This window comes from Chiloscyllium punctatum, chromosome 11, assembly GCF_047496795.1.
Source record: "Chiloscyllium punctatum isolate Juve2018m chromosome 11, sChiPun1.3, whole genome shotgun sequence".
Classification (NCBI taxonomy): domain Eukaryota; kingdom Metazoa; phylum Chordata; class Chondrichthyes; order Orectolobiformes; family Hemiscylliidae; genus Chiloscyllium; species Chiloscyllium punctatum.
Genome location: NC_092749.1, coordinates 81,235,924 through 81,251,369, shown reverse-complemented (window position 1 = coordinate 81,251,369; position 15,446 = coordinate 81,235,924). Strand labels below are relative to the sequence as shown.

Below are 15,446 nucleotides of genomic sequence, written 5' to 3'. Positions count from 1 at the left end.
AGAAAAACAGGTAATGGTAAATGAAGATTTCCAGTAATGTACTTATAATATTTTCAATGATCTGTGTCTGAAGCCATTAACGACTCATTTCCGTAGAGGTAATGTAGCCAGTAGGAATGAAAATGTGCAGTGGTTATTTGTATTCATAATGCCAAAAATACAGTAGAGATGCATTAAAGGCATTGTGCATTGATATTACTAAACATTAATCACTTAATCAGCATGACCAATGTTAGTCACCACATTTGTTGGACATTGGTCCATGTTTCCATACAAAACAAGTGCATTGCAAAAATAGTTTATTGATTACTCAATACTTTGGAATGGGCTGAGGATTTAGGAATGCTTTTAATATTATTTTGTTCTTGACTTTTGTCTGCAGAGTACTTAACGAATTTATCATGAAAAATCCCAATCTGGAAAACAAAAAGGACCAAAGAGACCTACAGGTAAAGCTAGCTATATTTGATAAATCTACTTTGAGAACCCAATTAGTTAATGATAAATCAATCTTGTTGCATCAATATTACATTAGTAAGTGACACTTAAAGCCTGTTTATGTCTTTGATGTGCTAGGATATCACCCATAAGATAGTGGAGGCCGTTGGAAACATTGCAGGCTCTTCTTTGGAGCAGACCACCTGGCTAAGGAGGAATCTAGAAGTAAAAGCTTCTCCACAAATCCTATTGGAAGGAAACAACTTGGAAAGAGATGTTGAAGGTGTGAAACATTCTAATTCTGACACTATGTGAACACACCTATCAAAACCATTACTGAAATAGACATTTTAAAAGAGTATTAAACTCTTTGGATGAAATGGTAGTCATGGTTAGCTGGGGAGGCATTAGGTGATGGGTAAAATAACTTTAACCAGCTTTCCCAATTGAATACATCAACAGTAATCTTCAGTGTCAACTTAAGAGCCAATCTGCTAATATCACCATATAATTTTTTTTGTTCTTAATGAAAAATACTTCATATCTCAAAGGGAAAAATGCTTATTCTCAACTTGGAATTAATTTAACTTTAGGATCTACAATATTTTTCAACTTTAAGTAATCTTTGAATTTAATTTAAGAAATGATTTGATGCAATGAAATAGATTTTGCAATCAACAATGAACATACAGTGTCAGCTATTCAGTACCACTTGGCTGACCCCATTGAAGAATTCTTAATGAGTCAAGCAGAAAGAATAAATTAGAATGTTTAGTTCATTGTAATATTGTATTCAGAAATAGAAAAAAATAGATGGAATTGAGAGGTAAAGCCAAAAGAAACCGAAAGGTAAATATCTTGTTTTTAAGATTAACAACAAAAAGTAAAATCTGAAGGTACAAAATTCCAGGCTTATAAAGGTAACTTTTCAGTGTCTAGATAGATTACTTGGTTGAGGGCATTGAAACCTAGCCTTGTAACTCGGTTAGGCAGTGGTTTGTGGTACTCAAAAATCAATGGAAGTAACTTTTTTAATAAATGAGAGATTTCTATAGTATTGATTTTACTAGTTTTAATTGGGTTTCAAAACCATTTTTAGTTATGTTGTTATTTGACTTATATATTCTGTCCTGTCCAGATATTATGTTGACCCCGGTGATGGAGACGTCCAGTATCACACCTTCTGTATACAGTGTGCATGCACTGACCTTACTGGCTGAGGTATGGAAACTTAACACATCTTGCTTAAATATTTTTTCTCTTAACACCTTTACGCTCCAGATGTTCCACTACAAAGGGACTGACTTCCATTGGAGAACTCATGTGAAGGTAGATTTTTTGCATTGACATGTTATCATTTAGGACTCCATATCTGAGCCTGATGCTGCTATAGTTCATTTTCCAACAAAATCACTGCGGAGCAGACAGAAGTTTTCTATTTCCTTTTCTGAAATATCCCACTGCTGTTCCTAGGAATTAGGCTGAATCAGCATGGCTTGATCATCAGTTGGATCACTTTGGTTACTCCTGGTGTAATTTGGAGGCTCCTGTCTGGTTTGCATGTTTGGACACTGTAGAAGTCCTACTTGCACACATGTTCTGAAATTGTGTGGGAAGTCTAAACTTTAATGCTCTGATTGCACTGCCTCATACCCTTCACAAAATTTTCAACACTGAGCTCAAGGTCAGAGTTATGAACTAGCTACAATAAACTTACCTGCACACCTAGCGCGGCAGTGTTAGGCTGGTTAATACCTGGTCAACAGTGCCTCCAAGCCTGTGCAAACCACATACTAGATTCGACCACTCCCTGATCCAACTTGACTTCCTCCCCAACTAGAATTCCCCTCCCAGCCTGACTAAGCATCAATTGACCTGACCCATGTGCCTCCCTAACCTGGCAACCTTCCATGCAACCCAATCCCCCCCAACGTCCTCACCACTCCTGGCAACAGAACTCTGCAGTCACCCGCTCACCTAACACCAGCCTATCAAAATATCTGAATATGACAGCTAGAGTTGTAAAAGGGTGTGCGCTGTCTCCTTCCTTCAACTCTCCTGGAGAGGTTGGGAGGCAGACTTCTGCTTTTGCTGGGATGCAAGTCCCAGTTGAAAATGCAGCAGGGTATAAAAAGCTTCAGGAGCAACAGCAATGTGCCCAAAATCATTTCTGACAGGAAGATGTGGTCCTATATCTCTATAAGTATGTCCTGAAAAAGGGTCACTGAACTTGAAACATTAATTCTGTTCTCCATCCACAGATGCTGCCAGACCTGCTGAGTTTCTCTGGCAATTTCTGATTTTGGTTCAGATCTTCAGCATCTGCAATTCTTTGTTTATCTCTGTAAATGTCCATTCCAATTTGAATAGATGCCTTCTGTCCTACAACATGTTTCAATTCCCCAAGGATCTCAAGCCTCCCTCCTGCATGACACATCAAATCACAAACTAATTGTCCCCATCATCCTATCCCTATTCTTTGGAGTACGTGTCATAGGAAGTAATCCAGAGATTACTCTCTCCAATTTTTAAAAAAACTATTTCCTTCATTCTTGACTAGGACCTCAAATCTTCCGTCTCTATTTCATTGCATTGGGTCAGGTCAGTTGAGACTTAGTCAGGCCGGAAGGGGTACTCAAGTTGGGGAGGAAGTCAAGTTGAATCAGGGTGTAGTCAAACCTCGCATGCGGTTCACTCATTTACTGTGTGCAGAATATTCTACGCTTTCTGTGCTGCTCTTTACCCTCACACCAGGGAAGCAACATACAATGCAGGACTACATACAGGTTCAAGCTACGATTGATTGGTAGTGACTTTGAGCTTGTTACCTACAAGCCTGATGAAAGAGATCTGGAGCTTGTTACAAACAACCTTGATGAAAAAGACGAACTGTGATTTCAGAAGACAGCAAGGTGGATAGTATAGCAATAGGGAATAGAACAGTACATGGTACTGATGGTTAGGCTGAAAGTACCGAATAGGATTTTTAAGGTCTGATCAAAATAAATTCAAGAAGACAGATGGGCTTCAATACATAGCAAAAGTATTAGCTTGATCTCCTTCATAAAGCAACTAATGAGCAGATCAATAGCTTAAACTATACATATGCAAACTAATGAGTTTCGTTGGGGACTGGCGATGATGGCACTTGGAGTGTAATCTCAGATTCTATGGCACTAGTTTCATGAACTCCAGTCTGATGGTGAAGGTCCATGGATCTGTTCTCGCAAACACCAGCCCGATGGTGAAAGTGGGAAAAGTCCCTAAATTAATACTATTCGGAATCTGATACTAATTGCCATCTCTGAGTATTTTTTCCAAACATTCCTTCATGCAAAAACTGGTTCAGGTGTACCTGTGTCTCTGCACAGCAGTCTGTCCCCAAGCTCACCCAAGTTCATTGCAGTTACCTTCTAGCCAAAACAGGCTGTTTTTATACATATTTTCACATATTTTGCTTCAATTGCTTATTGCCATGTCCAATTAACTCTTAACAATTTGGGTTGGAGATATTTTTAAGCCTAACGCAACATTTCACTCATCATATCTTCAAAACAGACGATCGAGACCTTACATAAGCACATACGTGTTGTTGCTGATTTTACATGAGACCGTAAAATTTAAGATTGACTCATACTTCACAAGCAACAGGTTTATACGTGAATTTAGATTCTCCAGCTCTTCAATATTTCCCCTCTTTGTCTCCAATTGTATTTTTACCTCCATCTCATCAATACTACTGTTATTGTTTTACAATCAGTTTGTCTATGGATTGTGTGTCAGTGCCTTATTATTTAAACTGTTTTTGTGCTCTTCCAGCCCACACTAACTATTTTGTCAAGTATATCCATTCTTCAGTGCATTTTTGCCATACATTCCTGCTCGTTAGTTACATCAGATGTAACAACCACTTCTGCATATTTACATGGGTATTCTAAGATTATGCTATGCATTCTTGATTTTATGAAAAATTAAAAGTTGGTGAAGGATGTCTATGTATCCTCTTTAATTCATTCCTGAAGAAGGGCTTATGCCCAAAACGTCGATTCTCCTGCTCCTTTGATGCTGCCTGACCTGCTGCGCTTTTCCAGCAACACATTTTTAAGCTCTGATCTCCAGCATCTGCAGTCCTCACTTTCTCCTATGTTTCCTCTTTGCCTGGTTCCACTGTTCCTGGTGGTGGCTAAATCATCCAATTCAGTTCACTTTTAGAAACAAAATCACACTGGCAATGGAATGATTGTAATGACGCCAACCTTAAATGTATGCTCCTAGTTTTAGACATTTCAACTCTGGGGGAAAAAAATTCTAACCATCAACCTTATCTATGAATCTCATGATTTTCGTAGACTTCTATCCAGTCTCCCCACAGCCTCCACCGTTCGAGAGAAAAGAACCTGAGTTTTTCTAGCCTCTCCTTATAGCTCTTATCTTTTAATCTAGGCAGCATTCCAGTAAACCTCTGCAAAGCCTCCACATTCTTCCTGTAATGTGGAGAGCAGAATTGAATGGAATTCTGTTAAGTGTGCCTGAATCAAAATCTTCTGAAGCTGTACCATGATATCCTCTTCTGCACCCTCTGCAAAGTCTTGAACCTATGATGCTTTCAGACCAGTCCTTGTTTTAGTACTGATCTTGGTTCAACGTAAAGGTTTCAATCCTTGTAACTGTCATGAGAATTTTCTGTGAATATAATCCAATTTTCACAGACTTTTTTTAACTTCACTGGGGAAAAAAGACATGTGGTCTGTTACCTAACTGTGCCTAATGGTTCTATTCCTTCGTGCATCCCTTCTGACTCCTGGGAGATATTACATACCTGCTTTTCTTATTATACAGCGATGTAACAGTTGGAGAAACATCATCAATTTCTTGGTCAAGGTTACCTACCTCATCTTGCGAGATAAAGTCCCAGCTGCTGTCTGTTCATAGATATCTGTCTGGCATGTTTTAATTTGTGCTATACCAAGGGAGAAGTCCGTTTTATCATTGGTTTCAATATCAATATCCAGTTTGTCCATTCGTAAAGTTTGGACTACCTGCAGTCTTTCCGAGTATTGGGTACAGTGCTTTCCTGTTGGTAGTCATTTTTAGCCTCCCATTCTTCTACCAATTCCTGCAGCTTTCTATTTTCCTTATCTAGTTGTAAAGCACACAAAGGGCATAAGAGGCTAACTTATTATGGACAGTTTCTAACTCAGCTATTCTTTTCATAACCTCTGTTGATAGTCTATCAAGGCTGCACTCATAAATACCATCACATATTTCTACAAATTGCAGTACACCTCTTGCTGCCCTGATCCTAACTTTTTTATTAAACTATCTACCAGTCGTATTTTTGATAATGCCAGTGACATGATAACTTCAAAGACTACTGCTTCTCACAGCTTCAAATATAAAGTCACTGCAACTGTGATACATTAGTTAAATCCAGCAAGTATATAACTATGACAATTGCTAATGGTTCACTGATATTGAGAGCAAACCAGCTGTTGGAATGGAATGTTTCAGTCTCATTAAAGTGTGGGAGCAGGATCCTGCTTTCCAACCAACATTTTGCTCAGATCCCACTCACAGCATCAAGTGTATTGTTAGGCTGAAAGTTCCTAATGGGTTTTTTTAAAGTTCAGATCAAAATGAATAGAAGAAGGGAATGTGCACTTGAAGGCATACCAAATTTATTAGCTTATGCAAACTAATGAGTCTCACTGTCTTTCGGCTTGGCGACAGTGGCACTTGGAGCACTATCTTAGATTCTATGACACTAGTCTCATGAATCTCAATCTGCTGGTGAAGGTTTGTGGCCTTATTCTTACAAACACCAGCTAAAGATGAAAGTCCCACAAGCTGGAAAAAGTCCCCAACCTTAATGTTTTTCTGAATCTGATATTAAGTGCCAACTTGTGAATACTTTTCCCAAGCCTTCATTTATGTTAAAAACAGGTCCAGATGTCTCTGTATCTTTGCATAAGTTGGTTCCCAAGCTTATGCAAGTTACCTTCCAGCCAAAACAGGCTATTTTTGGACTAGTATCCTGGAATTTTTCAGAACCGAATGAGGCCCATTTGTGACCCATTATATCTGTACTGGCTCCCAGAAGAACTACCCAACTGGTCCCATTCTCCATCCATATATCCGTAGTCCTCTAAATTTATCTCTTCTAAATCTAACTCTAGCTTTCTTTTGAAAGCTCCTATGGGATCCACCTCCTGGCAGCGCATTCCAAATCCTAACAACTCTAAGTAAAGTTCCTCCTCGTCTCACTCTCGGGCGGCACGGTGGTTAGCACTGCTGCCTCACAGCGCCAGAGACCTGGGTTCAATTCCCGACTCAGGCGACTGTCTGTGTGGAGTTTGCACGTTCTCCCCGTGTCTGCGTGGGTTTCCTCCGGGTGCTCCGGTTTCCTCCCACAGTCCAAAGATGTGCAGGGTCAGGTGAATTGGCCACGCTTAATTGCCCGTAGTGTTAGGTAAGGGGTAAATGTAGGGGTATGGTTGGGTTGCGCTTCGGCGGGGCGGTGTGGACTTGTTGGGCCGAAGGGCCTGTTTCCACACTGTAAGTAATCTAATCTAATCTAAATTGCTGACAATCTTGAAATTGTGACCCCTAGCTACTGACATACCAACTAGTGGGAACAAAATATCCTTCTTTGCTCTGTCCAAGTTCATTATTTTGCACAACTCAATAAAATCACCTCTTAATTTTTCTCTGCTTCAAGGAGAATAAGCTAGATTTCTCTGATCTTTCCTTGTATTTAAAATTTCTCATCCCTGGTATCTTTCTAGTAAATCTCCTTTGCAATGTCCCCAGGGCTTTAACATTCTTCCTCAAATAAGTTGCCCAGACATAACGCTCCTAATGTGATCTGACCAATGATTTCTAGATGTGCAGCATAACTAAGCCTGTTCTTCATGTATTTTCCTGCAATTGCTTATTACCATGTCCAGTAACTCTTAATGATTAATCCTGATTTGGGGATATCATTTTTAAGCCTAACATTACATAAGCTTTTACAGCACAAGAACATTCTTCGGTCCATCATATCTATACTGTCATCGCACTTTTTAAAAAAAAGTTTGGGGATTACATGTAGATTAGCCATAGATTCATACAGTGCAGAAAAGGCTCTTACGCCCATCAAGCCTGCACTGAGATAACTACCATTAAAAGTGGGCTAATCCCAATTTCCTGCATTTGTCCCATATCAATGTGACAGTATTTGAAGTACTCATCCAAATATTTAGAGTCATAGAGATGTACAGCATGGAAACAGACACTTCGGTCCAACCCGTCCGTGCCGACCAGATATTCCAACCCAATCTAGTCCCCCTGCCAGCTCCCGGCCCATATCCCTCCAAACCCTTCCTATTCATATACCCATCCAGATGCCTCTTAAATGTTGCAATTGTACCATCCTCCACCATTTCCTCTGGCAGCTCGTTCCATACACGTACCACCCTCTGTGTGAAAAAGTTGCTCCTTAGATCTCTTTTATATCTTTCCCCTCTCACCCTAAACCTATGCCCTCTAGTTCTGGACTCCCCGACCCCAGGGTAAAGACTTTGCCTATTACCCTATCCATGCCCCTGGTAGTTGTGAAGCAATGTTTTTCTGACTACAGATCTGTGACCAATAGTGGTCTGCAAGTATCAGTGCTCGTACCTTTGTAATATAAATATATGAATGATTTAGATGAAAATGTGGGTGGTCTAATTTTGCAATGACATGAGAAGTGGTGGAGTTGTGGATAGTGAGGAAGGATATCAAAGGATACAGTAGGATATGGATCAGTTGGGAAGTTACACAGAGAAATGGCAGATGGAGTTTCATCCAGACTAGTATGAGGTAAAATGCAAGAGGAAAGTATACAATAAATGGCAGGACTCTTTGGAGCATTGATATATAGAGGAGTTTGCGGTGCAAATCAATATTGTCTGACTGAACAAGTGGATAAGGTGGTAAAGTAGATGTATACAGCATGCTTGCCTTATTTATTCAGAGCATTGAGTGTAAAGGTTGGCAAGTCTTAGTTTGGTTCAGACACATTTGGAGTATTGTGTGCAGTACTAGTTGCTACACTATATAAAGGATGTGGAGGCTTTGGAGAGGGTGCATAAGAGGTTTATCAGGAAGTTGCCTGGAGTTTATTAACTATAACGAGGAATCAAATAAACTTGGATTGTTTTTGCAAGAGTGTCGGAAGCTGAGGGGCGACCTGATACAAGTATCTAAAATTATGGGAGGCGTGGATATGGTGGGTAGTCTTTTTCCCAGGGTGGAAATAGCAAACACTAGGAAGGCAGAAATATAACTTGACAGAGAAAAGGTTTAAAGAAGATGCGCAGTAGCAGGTTTTTTTGCACAGATAAGTGTCTGGAACATGTTGCCAGGGAAGATGGTAGAAGCAGATACAATAGCAATGTTTAAGAGGCATTTAGGCAGAGGTGTGAGTAGTCTGGGAACAGAAGAATACAGACCATGTGCAGATTGATTTGTTTAGAATGGCATCCTGTCTGGCACAGGTGGGCTGAAGCTCCTGTTCCTGGGCTGTACTGTTTACCTTCTGTGTATGACAATTGCCAGTATTATTGTAAAGCTACCAACAAAAAAAAATGAACTGATCTTGGAGGAAACTAGTGGGAGAGCTCACAATACAGGAACAAATAACTGCATAGTTTTTAACGTGCAATCTTGCTGTAAGTCTACAGTAGTGAGTAGAGCGGGTTCTTTCTTAATTATGTTTTATTGAAATCTGCCTCTTGATTAAATTTTAAAAATATAAACTGTAAGTACTAAATTAGCCTGGAGCACTTTTTTCAGAGCAAAATAATGGTGCTGTTTTCTGGGTCTGTAGATTGTGAAGGAGCAATGATGGCCTTTAGTAGAATGATATGCTCTTGTCGGATGTGGGAGTTTAGGCAGAGTTTACATGTTACTGAGGATTATGTCTTCAGGAAGTGTCTTTGGTTGTGAATCCTGTCATATCAAATGGATTGGTTGGAGTAACAGTTAGAGGCAGTGAGGAATTTACAAGAGCAAAGGGGTGAGATAGATGGCAGTTATAGGAGAGGAGAAAAGCTGTAGATGCAGCCAGATAAATGGGTTAACTCCAGGAAAGATAGGTGAGGTAGGCAGGTAGTGCAGGAGTCTTCTGCAGATATCCCCATTTCAAACTAGTATGCTGTCTTGGAAAATGTAGGGGTTGATGCACTCTCAAGGGAATGTAGCATGAGCAGTCAAGTTTCTGGTATCAAGACTGACTCTACTGGAATGAGAGGTACATCGGTTTCCAAGCGATTTATTGTGACAGGTGACTCCGTAGTCAGAGGCACAGACCGACGTGGCCAGCGGCGAAAAGTCAGAATGGTGTGTTGCCTCCTTGGTACCAGGATCAAGGATGTCTCAGAGAGGGTGCATAACATTCTCAAAGGGGAGAGGGAGCAGCAGGAGGTCATATTGCACATTGCAACCAACGAATAGGAAGGGAAAAGGATGAGGTTCTGAAGAGAGAATATTGGAAGTTAGGCAGGAATTTAAAAAGGAAGTCCTCAAGGGTACTAATATCTGCATTACTCCTGGTGCTACGATCTAGTGAGGGTAGGAATAGGAGGATAGAGCAGATGAATGTGTGGTTGAGGAGCTGGTGCATGGGAGAAGGGTTCACATTTTTGGATCATTTGAATTTCTTCTGAGGTAGAAGTGACCTGTACAAGAAGGATGGACTGCACCTGAATTGGAAGGGAACTAAGAAACTGGCAGGAAGATCTGCTAGAGCTGCTCGAGAGGATTTAAACTAGTTAGGATGGAAGGGGGAATGGGATCCAAGGAGATAGTGAGGAAAGAGATCAATCTAAGACTGGTATAGTTGGGAAAAGGAGTGAGTCAAACAGTCAGGACAGGAGTCGGACTCATAAATTAAACTGCATTTACTTCAAGTAAAGTGGCCTAACAGAGAAGGCAGATGAACTCTGGTTAGGAACATGATATTGGGATATCATAGCAATTACAGAAACGTGTCTCGGGGATGGACAGTAATAGCTGCTTAATGTTCCAGGATAGAAATGCTACAGGAAGGATGGGGGCGAGGAGGCAAGAGGCAAGAGAGGAGGGGAGGTGAAGTGAGGGCTGCCGGGAAGGGTAAGTTTTGGGAACAGTGACCACAATTCTGTAAGTTTTAGAATACTCATAGATAAAGAAGAGAGTGGTCCTAAGGTAAGAGTATTAAACTGGGCCAAGGCCAATTATATCAAAATTGGGCAGGAGCTTGGAAATGTGGATTGGACACAACTATTTGAAGGGAAGTCCACGTTTGAGATGTGGGAGGCTTTCAAAGATAGGTTACTGGTAGTGCAGGATAGGCATGTCCCATTGAAGGCAAAGGATAGGAAGGGAAAGATTCATGAACCGTGGATGACAGGAGAAATTGTACAACTAGCCAAGAGGAAAAGGGAAGCGTGATGAACATGATGAATCTTGAGATTAGAGATAGAAGTTTGATTAGTCTGGATCATGTTGGCATAAGTAGGGAAGATGTGTTGGTATGCTAGAGGCTATTAAAGTGGACACATCCCCAGGACCGGATGGGATCTATCCCAGGTTGCTGAGGGAGGCGAGAGAGAGGAAATAGCTGGGGCCCTGATAGATATCTTTGTGGCATCCTTAAATACAGGTGAGGTGCCGGAGGCCTGGATGGTAGCTTATGTTGTCCCCCTGTACAAGAAGGGTAGTAGGGATATTCTGGGTAACTACAGACCAGTGAGCCTGACATCGATGGTGGGGAAGTTGCTGGAGAGGGTACAAAGAGGTAGGATCTAATTATATTTCGAAAAGAATGAGCGTATCAGTGATAGGCAACATGGTTTTGTTCGGGGGAGATCATGCCTTACCAACTTAATAGAGTTCTTCAAGGAAGTGACCAAGTTGTTAGATGAAGGAAGGGTTGTTGATGTTATTTACACTGACTTTAGTAAGGCGTTTGATAAGGTTCCCCATTGTAGACTAATGAAGAAAGTGAAGTCACATGGTGTGCAGGGTGTTCTAGCTAGGTGGATAAAGAACTGTTTGAGCAACAGGTTACAGAGTCGTAGTTGAAGGGAGTTTCTCGAAATGGAGAAAGGTGACCAGTGGTGTTCCACAGGGGTCAATGTTGGGGCCACTGTTGTTCGTAATATACAAAAATGATCTGGAAGAGGGCACTGTTGGTATGATCAGCAAGTTTGCAGGTGACACGAAGATTGGTGGAGTAGCAGAAAGCATAAGGGACTATCAGAGAATACAGGAGGATATAGATAGGCTGGAGAGTTGGGCGAAAAAGTGGCAGATGGCTTTCAATCCAGACAAATGTGAGGTGATGCATTTAGACACGTCTAATTCGAGAGCGAATTATACAATGAACAGAAGAGCCTTGGGAAACGTTGATGGACAGAGAGATCTGGGAGTGCAGGTCCATTGTACCCTGAAGGTTGTTGCACAGGTGGATAGAGTGGTCAAGAAGGCATATAGTATGCTTGCCTTCATTGGCTGGGGTATTGTGTATAAGAGCCGGCAAGTCATGTTAAAATTGTACAAGACATTGGTTTGTCCGCATTTGGAATATTGTGTACAGTTCTGGTCACCACATTACCAAAAGGATGTGGACGTTTTGGAGAGGGTGCAGAGAAGGTTTACGAGGATGTTGCCTGGTATGGAAGGTGCTAGCTATGAAGAGAGGTTGAGTAGGTTAGGTTTATTTTCACTAGAAAAAAGAAGATTGAGGGGGAACCTGATTTGAGGTTTACAAAATCATGAAGGGTATAGCCAGGGTTGATAGAGACAAGCTTTTTCCCAGGGTGAAGGATTCAATAACCAGAGGTCATGCTTTAAAAGTGAGAGGTGGAAAGTTTAAGGGGGATACACGCGGCAAGTATTTCACACAGAGGGTGGTGGGCGTTTGGAACGCGTTGCCAGCAAAGGTGGTAGAGGCTGGCACAGTGGATTCATTTAAGATGTGTCTGGACAGATGCATGGGTAGGTGGGAAGCAGAGGGATACAAATGCTTAGGAATTGAGCGACAGGTTTAGACAGTACATTTGGATCGGCTCGGGCTGAAGGGCCTGTTCCTGGGCTGTAAATTTTATTTGTTCTTTGGTGTTTTTGGTAAGGGATGGCATTACAGCTGTACTTAGGGTGGATATTCCTGGGAATACATTCAGGGAAGTTATTTGAGTAGAACTGAGAAATAAGAAAGGGATGATCACCTTCTTGGGATTGTATTATAGACCCCCCTAATACTCAGTGGGAAATTCAGAAAGAAATTTATAAGGAGATTTCAGTTATCTCTAAGAATAATAGGGTGGTTATGGTAGGGGATTTTAATTTTATAAACATAGACTGGGTCTGGAAAAGTACAGCAGGTCAGGCAGCATCCAAGGAGCAGTAGAATCGATGTTTCAGGCCAGAGCCCTTCACCAGGACCCTGCTTCTCAGATGCTACCTGACCTGCTGTGCTTTTCCATCAGACCTCGCTTTCTCCATAGACTGGGACTGCCATAGTGTTAATGGTTGAGATGGAGAGGAAGTTCCTCAGTGTGCACAAGAAAAATTCCTGATTTCAGTATGTAGATGTTCCTACTAGAGAAGGTGCAAAATCTTACCTAGCTTAGGAAATAAAGCAAAGCAGATTATTGAAGCATCAATGGGGGTGCACTTTGGGGCCAGCCACTGTAATTGTATTAGTCTTAAAATAGTGATGGAAAAGGATAGACTGGATCTAAAAGTTAAAGTTCTAAATTGGAGGAAGGCTAATTTTGATGGTATCAGGCAAGAACTTTCAAAAACTGATTTGGGGCGGACGTTCGCACGTAAAGGGGCAGCTGGAAAATGGGAAGCCTTCAGAAATGACATAACAAGAGTCCAGAGAAAATATATTAGATTGGATTCCCTACAGTGTGGAAACACGCTGACCCTCCAAAGAGTAACCCACCCATTCCCATTTCCCTCTGACTAATGCACCTAACACTACGGGCAATTTAGCATGGCCAATTCAACTGACCTGCATATCTTTAAACTGTGGGAGGAAATCGAACCTGGGACCCTGGCGCTGTGAGGCAGCAGTGCTAACCACTGAGCCACCATGCTGCCCCTGTTATATTCCTGTTAGGGTGAAGGGTCCCTCAAAGATCAGCAAGTTAGCCTATGTGCACAGTAGAAGGGAAGATACAAAATGAATATTTTGCATCAGTATTTACTGTGGAGAAGAACATGGAAGATATAGAATTTGGGGGAATAAATTGTGACATCTTGAAAAATGTCCAAATTACAGAGGAGGAGGTGCTGGATGTCTTGAAATGCATAATAGTGGATACATCCCTCGGACCCAATCAGGTGTACCCTAGAACTGTGTGGGAGCTAGTGAAGTGCTTGCTTGACCCCTTGCTATTTGTATTATCGATAGTCACAGGTGAGGAGTCGAAAGACTGGAGGTTGGTTAACATGGTGCCACTATTTAAGAAAGGTGGTAAGGAAAAGCCAGGGAACTATAGACCCGTGAGTCTGACATCTATAGTGGGCAGGTTGTTAGCGGGAATCCTGAGGGACAGGATTTACACATGTATGGAAAGGTATGGACTAGAACATAGAACATAGAACATAGAAGAATACAGCGCAGTACAGGCCCTTCAGCCCTTGATGTTGCGCCGATCAAAGCCCACCTAACCTACACTAACCCACTATCCTCCATATACCTATCCAATGCCCGCTTAAATACCCATAAAGAGGGAGAGTCCACTACTGCTACTGGCAGGGCATTCCATGAACTTACGACTCGCTGAGTGAAGAACCTACCCCTAACATCAGTCCTATATCTACCCCCCCTTAATTTAAAGCTATGCACCCTTGTAATAGCTGACTCCATACGTGGAAAAAGGTTCTCACTGTCAACCCTATCTAACCCCCTAATCATCTTGTACACCTCTATCAAATCACCCCTAAACCTTCTTTTCTCCAATGAAAACAACCCCAAGTGCCTCAGCCTTTCCTCATAGGATTTTCCTACCATACCAGACAACATCCTGGTAAACATCCTCTACACCCGTTCCAGTGCCTCCACATCCTTCCTATAGTATGGCGACCAAAACTGCACACAATATTCCAGATGCGGCCGCACCAGAGTCTTATACAACTGCAGCATGACCTCAGGACTCCGGAACTCAATTCCTCTACCAATAAAAGCCAGTATGCCATATGCCTTCTTCACTGCACTATTTACCTGGGTGGCAACTTTCAGAGATCTGTGTACATGGACACCAAGATCCCTCTGCTCTTCCACACTACCAAGTAGTCTACCATTAGCCCAGTAATCCATCTTTTTATTACTCTCACCAAAGTGAATCACTTCACACTTAGCTACATTGAACTCCATTTGCCACCTTTCTGCCCAGCTCTGCAGCTTCTCTATATCCCGCTGTAACCTGCCATATCCTTCCTCACTGTCTACAACTCCTCCGACTTTCGTATCATCCGCAAACTTGCTCACCCAACCTTCTAACCCTTCCTCCAGGTCATTTATAAAAATGACAAACAGCAATGGTCCCAAAACAGATCCTTGCGGAACACCGCTAGTGACGGCACTCCAAGATGAACCTTTGCCATCAACTACTACCCTCTGTCTTCTTCCAGAGAGCCAATTCCTAATCCAAACCTCCAACTCACCCTCAATGCCATATCTCTGTATTTTCTGCAGTAGCCTACCATGGGGGACCTTATCAAACGCCTTACTAAAATCCATATATACCACATCTACCGCTTTCCCCTCATCTACCTCCTTAGTCACCTTCTCAAAGAATTCAATAAGGTTTGTGAGGCACGACCTGCCCTTCACAAAACCATGCTGACTATCCTTGATCACATCATTCTTATCCAGATGTGCATAAATCCTATCCCTTACAATTCTCTCTAAGAATTTGCCCACAACAGAAGTGAGACTCACTGGCCTATAGTTACTAGGATTATCCCTACTCCCCTTCTTGAAC

At 41.7% G+C, this 15,446-nt stretch overlaps 1 protein-coding gene across 9 annotated transcripts in view; it reads left to right on the top strand.

The window, feature by feature from the left end:
- Positions 1 to 15,446, top strand: part of dop1a (DOP1 leucine zipper like protein A) — a 344,210-nt gene that overhangs the window by 281,321 nt on the left and 47,443 nt on the right. For all 9 annotated transcript variants that reach the window (XM_072581124.1, XM_072581119.1, XM_072581125.1 and 6 more), the window contains 3 exons: positions 383 to 449; positions 577 to 721; positions 1,577 to 1,659. In XM_072581124.1, the coding sequence (XP_072437225.1) occupies positions 383 to 449; positions 577 to 721; positions 1,577 to 1,659 (295 nt within the window). The remainder of the gene's footprint in view (positions 1 to 382; positions 450 to 576; positions 722 to 1,576; positions 1,660 to 15,446) is intronic.